We start from the raw sequence: 13,674 nt of genomic DNA, 5'->3' as shown, positions 1-13,674 counted from the left end.
ACGGCAACAGGTAAGCTTCTGAGCTCTCTCCCACCTTCCAAATTTTATATACTGGGACATGACCACAGAGGGTTCTAAGTTTAGTGGCAGGAACATTTTTCCTGGTGAAGAGAACTGAGGTTTTCCCAGAGGGATACTTGAGAATGGCATCCATTAATGAAATACTGCTGAGGCTTTCGCTACATGTCCAGCATCTGCTTAGCACTGGGGGGCCAGGTGGGGTGCAAGAGAAATGCAGTTCTAACTCCTCCACACCCAATAAACTAGGTCAAAGCTCTTGACGGCCCCCAGCCCCTTTTAAGGGCAGCCGCACCATGACGATCAATTGAGTACACGGAATCTCGGAGATGCTTTTAATTTCTCTTTAATGTATATGTAACAGTTACGCCTGAGTTACAGAGGAAGCGCTTACAAGCAGGTAGTTAAAGCGAATGCCAGTTTCTCTTTCTAGTCTACTACTTCATATAGCTGAATAAATTATGGTGCGATTATATTTAAACACACACCTTCGCGCCCACACACGCCCACGCGGACACACCACTCACACGCTCATGCACCCACACTCACTCCCACATGGAGGAAAATGGCTGTGAGTCAAACACGGAAGCAACCAGTTACTAGGAAGAAGGAATGATCTAGAGTGCTATGCAGATAGTTCCCAGGTAGGGGATTGGCCTCGTTAGAGCTGGCAGAGAAAGCATTCGATATACAGATGTCTTTGAGCATTTCAAGACGGCAGCTGAAGGACCCCCATTTGGCCTTGGTTCGGTGCCTCTGCAGGAGGGGAGAAGATCTGTCAACCTCAGAAAGCATCCAATAGTGAAGGGCAAATTCGGGAGCCTGAGGAGAATATCAGCCTGAGAGAGGCCCCAGAGCGTGTCTTTTGGGGGCCATCAGGGAGTTTCCCAAGTCCCAGGATCCAAATCTCAGAATTCTTCACCCGTTCCATCGCAAACAGCATAGAATTTCGGTGGAGTGCTCGATGTCTGGGACCCACGGTGTTCTCAAGCCATTGTCAGATTGGAAACCTGACCTTCTCGTTTTTCTTCTGGGCAAACCTCTCTCGATTCTTCTCTCATTCCTCTAGCTCTCTTCTCCTTCATGTTCCTCTGGCAAAAGAACGGCAAATGTAAATCAAGGAAAACGTAAGAGTATAAAAGCATAGCTTGGTTCTTACATATCACTTCTTTTTTTTTTTTTTCCAATAGCAAGAGAGAAATACCAAATGAAAAACAAAGCAATAAAAATGAAAGAACCCAAGAGAGACCGGAATGTATAATTTGAAACACACGATATGCAGATATATCCCTACAGATGGTCCCTGGCACTAGCATGACACGCACTGTGGGGGGTTTAGTTCCATTTTGTGTGTGTGTGTGTGTGTGTGTGTGTGTGTGTGTGTGTGTATATATATATATATATATATATAAAGTCAACTTCCTATAAACGAACAGCACATCACCACATTTCCAACTAATGTACAATGAGTTCAGAAGAGGGGGCCCCCATAGGTAGGACCAACAGCTACTTGTGATAAGTTGGGGGAAATATCTTTTATTTTGCTATGGAATCTATTTACAGGGATGGATGGGGATTGTTCCGGGCTGGCCTAGCCACTGGGATTCAGGCCTTCTTCCTCAGCCTGTGATCAACCCTCAAGAGTTTGAGGCCTTGTAACTCTCACCCAAGATCATCTTTCTGGTGAAGTTGCAAGCTGCCAACACAAGACTGAATTTTATAGACTGAGCTGGCTAGACACATTAATACACTGGGTTTTAGGAAAACCTGTCAGGGTCAGGGTCTATTTCTGAGGAGCGTGGAGCCCCTGGGGGAGTAAGACCCATTTTCTACTAAGATGGTGGCTTGGGAGAACTCCAGAGACAGTGGACGTAATGAGAAATCATTTGGTTTATTCCCATTTCGCCATGGGGGGCAGATACCTGTCATTGGTCCTAGCATTGGAATGTCACTTCCTGGGGGTAGGGCTGGGTGGTTTTGATGTCACCTGCCTGAGATCCCTGCTCCTGGGTAACCTAAGGCGGCTCAAAGGATTTCTGAGACAGGCCTCCAGGGGGAAAGATTGACCACTTAAGGAATGTGGATGAAGATTGTGGTTGATCTTAAGGAAGAACTGCTTCCTGGCTGTGACAGTTACAAAAGCCTGGACCGGGTCACCAACACACAACACGCCCTTCCTTTTTGTCCAGAGCGTGAAGAACCCGAAGTCTCCTGCCGTGGAGGCTCCCACTGAAACCTTGGCTCAACTTGATGGGCCACACACGTCTGGGTGTCCGCGGCTACCAGAGTCTGTTCGTCCCCAATTAATAATAGGTTCCTCAGAACCAGAGATACAAGCCACCTTGGTCATGGTCCAGGACAGGCTTGGTATTACTGAGTCTGAAGCTGAGAAGCAGGTGAGCATTTGTCACAGAGGTGATGTCCATGCAGGAAAGTGTCCTAGTATCTTGCCAACCCAGCTCCCCAGTAGGGAGGAACTCAGGTTGATTCTCAAAGCAGCAGCCCTTCCCTCTGGGAGTGTCTTGTTGGCTGAGGGCAAGAGGCATGGGTTGAGCAAAGAGGTGGCCTCAGGTGCCCAGGTAGGGCCAAGCAATTTGGTCCGGTCTTCATGGATTCAGTGCTGTGTCTCCCATCTCAAGTGCCTTTGACCCAGCAACACTTGATACAGGTGATCTAAGTGTAGATTATAATGATGGCGATGGAGAAGATGAATATAATTTTGCTCAACAGGTGAAGGTGGTGAAAAGTTCAAGGGAGGCCACAGTCAGGGGCTGGAACCATTCCCCAAAGGTCTCAACTTGTAAAGAGAGGGGAGCTTGGGAGAGCAACCGGAGTGGCCAAGGCAGGCAACTTTGCCCTCTTCTCCGGAACCTTTGGTGTCCCCCTCTGCCCAGGGGTGGTGGCTCAAAGACTGGCCACATCTCTTCACCCAGCTGTGCTGGATCAGAAGACAGAGGCATCTTGGCTGAATGTGTCAACACTGAAAGATGCACCTCTGGGTGGGACAGGGACATGCCTCCCCCGCAAATGCCAAGGAGAATCTGTGGTCTTGTCTGTGGGGCAGCCAGTCCCTGATGATCCAAGAACCCTCCTCCAGAGCCCCAAGGGAAGCTCTCTGCACCCGCAGCAGCTTAAAGGGATTCCCAGACCAATGGAGGCCCCGTTCCTAGAGGGTAGGGCATGCAGGGGATAGGCCTGGGTCTCTGAGGGAGGCTCTGCGAGAAATCGAAGCTCCATGGGCTGTGGACTTGGAGGCATAGAGCTGAAGCCTTTGGCAACAAAGGTTTGCTGCCCACAAGCAGAGGGACCCCAGTTACAGAAACCTCTTCTGAGCCTGCCTCTTCACTTATGTGTCCTCAAGACTTGATCCCCTCCCCCTGCCATCTGATTCAGTGAATGAGAAAACTGGAGGTTCTGTGGGCTCCCCAGGCCCTAAGTGGGGTGGGCAAAGTTGGAACTGGGGCTTCAGTCTAAGAGCCCAAAGCTGCTTCCGGATGCCTGGCTTGGGTCCTGGTACCCTGGGCTGGCCCACTGCCGACAAGCCCCACCCACACGGCCCCGCCCCCGGCTAAGCCTGTTCCTGGTGGTCCCAGTCCCCCTGCCTGGGCTGGATTCCCCCCTCCACCCAGCAGAGGTGTGTGGAGAGGCTCCTGAAGTCCTCAGAATTCCTAGGTGATTCCCTGGGAATGCCTCAGGGCTAGGGTCCCCCCTTCTGCTAAAGTCCCAGTGTTCAGAGGAGGAATGGCCGCGGTTCTGGCCCTGAGCCGGACACCCACCCGGGAGGGCCGGCTCCCAGCACTCCCAGAGCGGCCCTGTGAGCTCCACCTCCTCCTCTGGCCAGGGGACCAACTGGAGTTGGGGCCAAAGGGCTCCAGGACGTCATCCCAGACACCATCCTCCTTTGGGCGCTCAAGGTACTCTATTCAGGGTGAGCTGTGATCTCTGTGTCTGAAATGGCACAGAGGCCACGACAGGATTCGGCCGGGGGAAGACTGCAGGCTGACCAGAGACCCTCCTGGGGGGACAGTGAGGGGGCAGACTCCAAGGGGGCCACTCCAGGTCCCTAATCACAGGCAAATGGTGGATGGGCTGTTCGTCTCCAGAGCGCTGGCCACGAGAAGGGAATGGGCTCCTTTCCTGGCCTCCTGGGACCCCAGGGCAATGAAGGGACTGAGGCTGGGAGGCTCAGGGATCAGTAAGGGTTAGGTTGGGACTTGGGCTGGGGCAAGTCGCCCCAGGGGCCCTAGTAGGCCTGGCCAGTTTCCACAGGCAGGAGTCCCAGCACAGCCGAATGCTCCCCAAGCTTCATGCGACGCTGCGTGGAGAGGCTCACGTTTTTGGCCAGGTAATCAACAGCAGCTGGAAAAAAAAAAAAAAAGATAAACTCCTAGAAATTGAAGTTCTTTTTGCCTATTATTCAATCTGCCCCACATCCGTTCACCCATCCATCCATCCATCCATCCATATATCCATCTATCCATCCATTTATTCCTTCATTAATTTATCCATCCATCCTTCTGTCCATCTATCCATCTCTTCTTCCATCCATCCATCCATCCATCCAATCATGTATTTATCCATCTATGCATTGTCCATTTATCCATTCCTCAGTTTGTCCATCCACTCCTTGCCTCTCCATATGTTCATCCACACATCCACCCATCCACCCATCCATCCATCCATCCATCCATTTCTTCATGAAGCTCTTTCTCTCACTTCCTCTCCAATCATTCAGCACGTATTTGCTTAACACATTATTTACCCAGCTCTTTCGTGGATTCTGTAGGGAAGTACAGAGGGTATCACATTGTTTAGAGAAGAATTAGTTCCTCTTTCCACCTATCCCTGCTCTGGGGGACATCCAGTGAGTCCCATGGCATCCAGGTAGTAATGAGGACAAGGTCCTTCTGCCTTTTTTGGACCCTAAGCCCAGCTCATGGATGAGGCAAAGCAAGACCTCGTACTCAAAAATCAAAGGAGATTTTTCCGGGGAGCTGAGGGGTCCATGCAGAAGGAGGAGCTAGGAGCCTGTAATGTAGGGAGTTGAGACGTTCAGCCTTGTCATTTCCGGTCACCCAGAGGAGAAGAATGAGAGTTTGAGGGTGTGTACTTGCGTGTGGTGAACCGTGGAAACGAGAATCTCCGGGATGTAGTAATGGGCACGAACAACACTAGTACATGTACGTGTGCACCGATGTGGGTGAGTGGTGTGCACCTACATGTGTAGAAAAACAGTGGGAACATCTGTGCATGTACAGGTAACTGCACAGGTGAGCTCTACCTAAGCCAGGTCCATGTGTCCGGGTGAGTGCGTATGTGTGTGCAGGTATGTCTACGTGTGTTCTGTCCTCACTGTCCTAATTGTGCCTGCCTGGGGCTGCAGCAGAAATCATCCCTGACCAAATGACGACTGGCATGTGACCAAGGCCTCTTGAAAGGCACAGAGATGCCACCTCCCAAACCAGAATCTGTGGCTGTGATCAATCCAACCCCCTGGACCCCTCGGATCCAGAGGCGAGAGGAAGATGGAGAGGGGACTATGGTAGGAATCACGAGGCCTGGCCCAACACCCTCTCTGTCACTTGCTCACTGAGGGGCCCTGTAACACTCTACATGTCTCCTCAAAGTTGGGGGCTCCTGCCTGGGATGGGTGGGTAGAGCCAGGAGGTGATGGGCATGGCTGGAGTGCAACTGGGGAGGTGAGATGGGCTGTATCAATAATTGAGCTCCAGTGGGACTTCCCTGGCGGTCCAGTGGTTAAGACTCCACGCTTCCACTGCAGGGGGCTCAGGTTCAATCCCTGGCTGGGGAACTAAGACCCCGCATGCCACCCTGCATGGCCAAAAAAAAAAAAAAAAAATTCTAAAAAATAATTTGAGCTCCAGGAGGCTGTATTGCCTAGGGGCTCAAATGACCTAGATGCAAACTAGGGCAAACTGATTTGGGGCATACCAACTCACCTGTCCAAGCCTCAGGTTCCTTGGGAGATAATAATAGCACCTAGGCTGAAGGGTAATTGGGATTAAATGAGAAAATGTATATGAAGTGGTTAGCTAGCACTGTGCCCGGCACACAGTGAGTTGGATAGATGTGGGCTCCCGGGATTGGGGCTTAGTAAGCGGACATGCCCTTTGATGGTGCAAGAAGGAAAGGAACAGTGAATGGGGCAATTCAGAGGCCCAGTTACCTCCTGCTCACGTGGCTTTGGGCAAATCACTTTGCCTCTCCAGCCCTGTTTCCTTGACTGTAAAATGGGGAGAACAAATTCCAGACTCCTCAAGGGCTGTTACGAGAATCAAATGAGATAATGGGCTTTAAGATGCCAGGCACGGAGTGCTCAGGGCATGGCCTCCTAGATTCCTAAAGGATGTGCAAGAGCCCTGGGGTCTTTCTGGAGTGTGTGGACCCTGTGCCCCTCAGCTTCCCAGGCTCTAGGGACTGAATTGGGCCCCTTGGGTGCTGCCTCTGAGGTCATTCAGCCTCCAGGCTCCCAGCAGGTAGGACAGAGTGGTGGTGACCTGCTTTGGATGTAGCCCTTGCTCTGGGTGAGGGTGGGAAAATCTCCCATCTCTGGCCTCAGGGGGACCCGGCAGCTGTGGCCACACCATCTCAGCTACTTGGAGCCAGTTCCATCTGGGCTCCAGGTCCTGCCCACGAGAAGGCCTCACTGTCAGGGTGATAATAGGAAGGGGAAGAGGGGAAGCTAATGTTTCCCCAGAGCTGGCTCTCTGCCAGTCCTGTTCTAAGCACTTCATGTGCATCATCTCATTTAAAATTCTCGCAACAACTCTGTGAGGTTGGTATTATTACTATCATCCCCATTTTGCATATGACAAAACTGAGGCCCTGCCCTGACAGACTGCATAACTTGAAAGATCCCAGGGCTCCTAAATTATGCAATCATAATTCAAATGCAGGCAGTCTGATGCCAGCTGCTACTCACCCCTGACCAACCCCACCCAGCAGCCTCCTACAGCATCACCCTTGTTCGTGTACAGCACTTCAGAGTGCATGGAACACTCTATACCCCAAAGCCTGCAATGGCCCCATTTTCTACTTCAGGAAACGTACGTGACTCGTCTAAGGGCACAGCTCTTCCTGCAGGTGGGGCAGAAAGGCCTGGCTTTGGATAACAATGATGGATGGGAACCACTAGGTACTAGGCGGACAAAATCTCATCTGATTCTTTCAACAGCCCCATGCTTTAGATACGGTTGTTCCCATTTTACAAACATGGAAACCAAGGCTCAGAAAGATGGCTGGCCCAGAGGCACGCGCACGGCACGTGAGCTGGAGGAGGCTGAATTTGTCCTGCTGTGCCTCTGGGCACTCTGTCTTTTCCTCTTTAGCCTCTCCCTGTCACCAGCCACAGCCCTGCGCACAGTAGGTGCTTGTGGTCAAGATGAGCGAGGAAACACCAAGCCAAAATTTACCTACGACCCAGCCTACTTCAAGGGCACCCGTCATCCCGCAGAGTCTGCCTCTCCCTGGGGTCAGGCCGGGGTCCGGCGAGGAGCAGGGCTGTGACATTTCTCATTATGGCGTCTGTCAATGGCCCTTCCTGTCTTCCTGTCTCTCTGCGTCTCCCCTCTTTTGCCTCGCGCCTGAGCCTGGGCTCTAAATGTCTCAAATTAGATTAATCGGGAGTTGGCAGGAGAGGTGGCAGCGATGCCAACCAGTAAACAGATCTCAGCCGTCAGCGTCTCGTCAGCCCGCGGCCCCAGAGGAGGACCGCGGCCCCAGAGGAGGGCCCTTCTAGACACAAATTCTTATTAGACTTGTCAGATCTATTAAAATTCTTTTCACACTTCTGCGTTCTATCAGCCCCATCATTAGTACGGCCCTGGCCTCTGGGAACACCAGGGCCGTATTAATCTGCCATGTGCCCCGTCCCTGCACCCCCTGCCCCCACCCCCTTTAGGGACGGGGAGAGACGGATGGATGGACGATGGTAGGGAGCAGGAAAGGAAGGTGTGAAGGTGTCCCTGGGAAGAGGAGAGGCCCGGGAAGAGGAGGTGGACTCTGCTGCTTAAGAGTTTGGCCCACATGACTCCAGGCACACCTGAAAGTGATGCTTTCCGTGGCTAAAGGTGTGGCCGTGTGCACGTTGATACGTACCACCGGGTGATCTCAGGCAGCCAATCTCTCTGGGATCCCATTTCCTCATCTGCCCAATGGGAATAATCCTGCACCCTGCACAGGGTGGCCGTCAGGATGGAATGCCAGACCCATAGTAGATGCTCAAGAAACCATCATTTCTCCTTTCTTTATACACATACATCTTGAATAGTTCTGCCTTGAAGCTATGTATAGACACACATTAGTGAATACCCACAGAGAAATAAATCTCTGTCCATGCACAGGTGCATGTGAAGTTGTGCACATGAGTCCACACCCAGGTGGGTCAAGGTGTGCATCGTTACTCAGGATCTTATACAGGTTTGTGGTTTGGCCCAAAGAGAACTAGGTTTGAAGTTAGGCGACCTGGAGTCCATCACTCACTTTCTGTGTGACCTTGGGGAAAGTTCCTCGTCTCTCTGAGCCATAGCTTTTGCATCTGTAACCTGAGAGCAAATAGCCTGGGATTTTTGAGGATTACACGAAATGAGGAACATGCATTTCGTCCAGTGCCCAGTGGGCTAACCTCATGCATGGCACGGATGTGAGAAGATGACAGGTGGCCCTGGGCATACACAGCACGGCTTGGAACATGAGGCTCTCGCACATGAGCTGTGGGAGCCCAGTCATAGGTGGGTTTGGCCACCCATGAACATGGGGCAGTGGTCAGTGGGAAAACCGTGTGTCCCTGGGCTGTCCCAGGATGTCAAAGGTGAGGGGGATGGTACCAGGGGAAAACATCAAGACGATGGAGTCTAATCCCTGGGCCCCCATTTCGCAGATGGCAAAACTGAGGCTCAGAGAGGCAGGTGACTTGCCCACACCGTGGTGGTGGAGGGGCAGACTCTCCCTCAGGCCCCTCCCAGCCTGCCCCTGGAGCCTCTGTGGGGTGGGTGGAGGGGTATGGGGTCTGAGTTGGGAGGGCAGGAGAAGGTGGCCCAGGAGGTGCTCTGAGAGACCCTGGAGGAGCCAGGGGAGCAAGGGTGGAGCTAGAGGGGGAGTGAGTGGGAGGAGGGGGAGCCAGAGGCAGGAGGGCGGAGGGAGGATGGGGGGGTGAGTGGGAGGGTGAGTGGGGACAGGGGAGGAAATCACTGGCCAGCTTTTCCCCAGCAAAGGGGAACAAAACTCCTTTCTCGCCTCCTGGGCCCTTTTCCTTTTGATCCCCCCTCCTTCGCGGCCCCCGTGCTGACTTTGGGGTTAATTTTATTTCCGAGTTGGGCAGGCGCCCCTGGAGTGGGGCACAGGGCTCCGGGTGTGACTAACGCCTGCCCCAGGCCAGGGCTGCCGCCGCCGCCACTGGAGCTGCTCTAAACTCTTTATCAAGAGCATGTGTGTCCCGCTCCGTGCCCGGGAACACGGGCTGGGGCAGGGGGTCACCCTGGCCCCTCTGGAAACACTCCCGTGCACATGTAGGCACCCTGCTCGCAGATATACACGCACACGTGTGTTCTATGACCCCATGCACACACATTCACACACAGTTATACACACAGACAGCATCATGTGTTCACACCCAGATGCACAATTGGACACCAGTACACACAGCCACACCTATGCACACACTCAAGCAGACCCACAGCCGTATGTACACTCTGCACACACACATACTCCCCAATACACACACTTCCACACTCCAGCGTATGTACATGCTGAACACACATGTACGTACTGCAACACATATTCGTACACTTACACACACCCCTACGCACATGCACACATATTTGTTATACATTCCACATAGCGACGTAGGTCAAACACAGGCACCTACATAGACACTGAGCCACAGGTACACACTTCAACACACGTGCATATGTGTTATAGCCACATATACTCACATGACCAAACGTGTGCAGGAGTGTTAACATGCAAACCCACATGCAACCACGTGAACACGATATGCTCATTTATACTCACACGCGTGTGTCATATACACATATACCCACATGTGCCACTCACACATTCACATATATACATATAAACATACCTACACGCAAGATGTGTGCACTTACACGTGCATGCCGAAACACACACACACACACACACACACACACACACAAACTGTAAGGTATCCATGACGCATGTATTCGCACTCGCCCAGATACACGTACGTGAACACGCACATATACAGGGAAGGGGCTGCGAACACGGCTGGGAGGCGGAGGCCGGCACGGCTGGCCCTCATTTAGCCGTGGAGGCCAAGGCTGCGTGAGGATGGGTGGGTGGGTCTGGGCTTAGGAAGCAGAGGTCAGTGGGGCTGGGTCAGGGCTACACTGAGGGCAGAGAAGCACAGAAAAGCCCTGGGGCTGGAAGGTCACACCCTCTTGTCACATGCCCTTCTGATTGGTTTGACACCAGCAGGTGACGCCTTTGCCGGGGGCGGGGCAGGAGGGGCAGCCTGTGACCTTGGCTCCCCGGGCTGTTTTGACTGGCCCTGTTGCTGCCCCGTCCGTCTGTCCGTCCATCCCCGTCCAGCTGGAGGCTGTGGCCCAGCCCGCCTTTTGCAGCCTTTGGTCTGAGGGTCTGCCATCTCTAACCCCAGGCCAGGTGCCAAGGGTGTGGCAGCTGGGATGGGCGCCTGAGACCAGCTCACGGTTTGGGGAAACCAAGGCTGAGGATGGGCGCAGGGGAGATAACTCAAGATACTGCCTTGCCCTATAGCGGAGGTGGGGCGGGGAGAAAGGGGCAGGATCTCTCACGCAGGCGCGGGGCGTTGTCTGACACCAGCACACGCGGCTCTCCAGAGCACTTGAAATGTGCCTGGGGCAACCGGGGAACTGAATGTTACCTTTTGATTTCATTTTATCCAACTTAAATTTAAAAACTGAAATTCGCTTTAATTTAGTGGTTGGGAAACTTTTCAGTATATTTGGAACAACTTGGGTGTGTAAATCTACTTCCTCAGTTGTAAATTTGATGCAACTTAAATGCAGATCAAGTATTTCCAATGAAAACAGCATCTGAATGAAAATAGGCTGGATTTCAAAGACAGTGTACGAAAAAAAGAGTGTAAAAAAAACCTTATTACTAATTTTGTACGGATTACACATCGAGATGATCACCTCTTGGATATACTGGGTTACATAAAAAATGTTAGTAAAAATCATTCCACTTGTAAAACGTGGCTACTAGGGAATTTTAATGACACTGGTGGTTCGTATTAGTTCCTATGGGGCAGCGCGGCTCTAAGACAGTAGTAGTGTCTCAGCATCATCTTAGGACAGCCGTTCCGCCTTCTTGGAGCTCCATTTCCTCACCTATGAAATGGGCACCAGCACCCCAGCACCACCTTGCTGTTCTCTACACGTAAGTGGGAGGTCCTTGGAGGTGGGCGGGGCAGGGAGAGGGAGGGGGACGCCCAGGGCGCCAGGCACTCACTCTGGCCATACTGGCCGTACTGGTAGCCAGCCACGGGGTCCACGCTGTAGCCGGGGGTGCTGTAGGTGGGCGGGCAGTAGGACTGGGAGGTGGGCAGGCTGTCTCCCGGCTTGATGGAGTCAGCCCGCTGGCTGCAGCTGGCCGAGATGGAGGTGGCAGAGTCCAGGCCGCCGTGCAGCGGAGAGATGGAGAAGTCGGCCTGGGGCTGCGGTGGCACTGCGCTGGGGTTGCTCAGAATGCTCATCACCTGCGGGGGAGAGACCGTCAGTGCTGGCGCCATGGCAGGCGGGCGGGGCTCGGAGGAAGGACCTGGCAGACGCGAGGGTGAGCAGGGGAGATGCCAGGCTGGCCTCGGACAGGCCTTTGCTGGAGTTGCTCCCTTGAGGCCCCTGCAGCCTTGAGATCCTCCATTTACGTGGCTTGCTTGCCTTTGTGGGCAAGACGGTTAGCAGTTTCTCTGGTCAAGTCCTGGCCCATGGAGCCTCCCTCCACTGAGAGCTTTTGGGGGCAGAGGGCAGGCATAGTTCCCCTCTCTATTCCTAGGCCTGGCTCTGAGGGGCACCTTATTTCTGTCTGCTGAATGAATGAATGCATACATGCATAAACAAATGACTGACTGAATGAATGAATGAACCAGCTAATTATGCCTCTCCCATCAGACTGGGATGCCCCCATCTTCCAACACAAAGGTTAAAGACTCTGGATCTGTCCAGCTTTACTCCCCCATCCTGTGCTACTATGCTCTTGACTTTGAGCTTCTGCCCCTACGTGGCCAATGCTTTCAAACAGCATTGATTCTGCCAGCTCCCGGGTGTCTGTGACCATCACCCCCTTCCTGCTTGGCCTGGTTTAGCAAACAGGAACTCACCATCAGTGCTGGCAACCCCAGCTGACAGGGTGAGGCTTGTCTCTAGAAACTCAGCTTAAAAACCTGGTGTTGGTTCATTGGTGTGTTCACTTATTCATTCAACAAACATGCATTGATGATGACTATGGCTCTAGGCCTCAGGCCGGGCCCTGGGACTTCAGAGGATGAAGAGCCATGGTCCTTGACCTTGACCGGAGGAGTCTCTGGGTCTGGTGAGGGTGGCAACTAGCAACAGATCATCAGAATATGGAGTGATGAGGGGCATGGTAGAGGCAGCAGAGGGGGCTGTGGGAGCCCAGAGGAGGGCGCCCAGGCATCCCGGTGGCCCAGCTACTGGAGATAGAGTGGGAAAGGTGGTGCAGGCAGCAGGTGCGGGCAGGGGGAGGTGCAGGTGGGGTGTCCTGGTCAATCCAGGAGAGATGACGGGGAGGGGGATAAAGAGGCAGCCCTTGTGGACCTGACCTGCAGGGCTCAGGATCCTGATGGCCTCCTGGTAATGCCACCCTTTATGGGGAGGGAGGCCCCAGGGCCAGGGTGGTCAGTCTGGCTGATAATCTGCTCAGCACGGAGCTGAAGGGCCATGCTGCAATCCATGCTGGGCACACGGTGTGCTCTCTGATGTCCCCACGCACCCCCCTGGGGAGAAAGCAGGCTTCGGGCATTGGAGCAATGATCTTTTTGCCAACTAGACACCTTGTGAAAATTTTCACCTGCCCATTTTTGACCCATCCCTGCCACAGGCATGAGGCATGGGCGGGGTGGAGGGCATGGATGTGGAATCCTCAGGCCAGGGGCAGACACTGAGCTCCTCCACTTACTGGCTGTGCAGCCCGCCAGGGGTCCCTTAACCCCGTGACCGCCCCCATCCTTAGAGTGTGGCTGGGAGGTTGAGACAGGCTCTGTGTGTGGAAAGTGCTCAGGTATCAGCAGCCCCAGATCCTCTAATGCTCCTCTTCCCCTTCTCCTTACCTTTCCCTCCTCTTAGCAACAGACACGTGTGACTCTCCCGGTGCAGAGCCCTGCACAGAGGTGTGAGGTGGAGCCATAAGGCCCATTTCTCGGATGGAGAAACTGAGGCCTGCGAAGGGCTGTGGCTTCCCCAGATCTCACAGCAGGTCTGCCAGGGAGCAGTCCAGGCCTGGCCCCACTCCCCCGATAATGGCAAGTCTGACTCTCCAAGATGGGTTTTAACCACGGTAGGGGTTCTCACCCCAGATGTTTGTTCCCTGGCAGCTGTTGGTGGGGGTGTGCAGTGGGGTCCCTCACCCCTGGGGGGCCTGGTTCCTCCGAAATGC

The 13,674-nt window shown here is 53.4% G+C and overlaps 1 protein-coding gene and 1 long non-coding RNA gene across 2 annotated transcripts in view; both read right to left on the bottom strand.

Annotated features, from left to right (window-relative positions):
* Positions 1-346: 346 nt before the first annotated feature.
* LOC137216232 (uncharacterized) overlaps positions 347-13,674 on the bottom strand; it is a 56,962-nt gene continuing 43,634 nt past the window's right edge. The window contains exon 2 of the long non-coding RNA XR_010939654.1: positions 347-1,109. This is a non-coding gene — a long non-coding RNA (uncharacterized lncRNA). The remainder of the gene's footprint in view (positions 1,110-13,674) is intronic.
* Positions 347-13,674, bottom strand: part of PAX7 (paired box 7) — a gene marked incomplete at its 5' end in the record, with an annotated part of 56,503 nt that continues 43,175 nt past the window's right edge. The window contains 2 exons of the mRNA XM_067715612.1: positions 347-4,377; positions 11,512-11,758. Of these exons, the coding sequence (XP_067571713.1) occupies positions 4,262-4,377; positions 11,512-11,758 (363 nt within the window). The remainder of the gene's footprint in view (positions 4,378-11,511; positions 11,759-13,674) is intronic.

Source organism: Pseudorca crassidens, chromosome 2 (genome assembly GCF_039906515.1).
Source record: "Pseudorca crassidens isolate mPseCra1 chromosome 2, mPseCra1.hap1, whole genome shotgun sequence".
Lineage (NCBI taxonomy): Eukaryota > Metazoa > Chordata > Mammalia > Artiodactyla > Delphinidae > Pseudorca > Pseudorca crassidens.
Note: the sequence above shows the minus strand (reverse complement) of the source record. Positions and strands in the feature narration are given on the sequence as shown.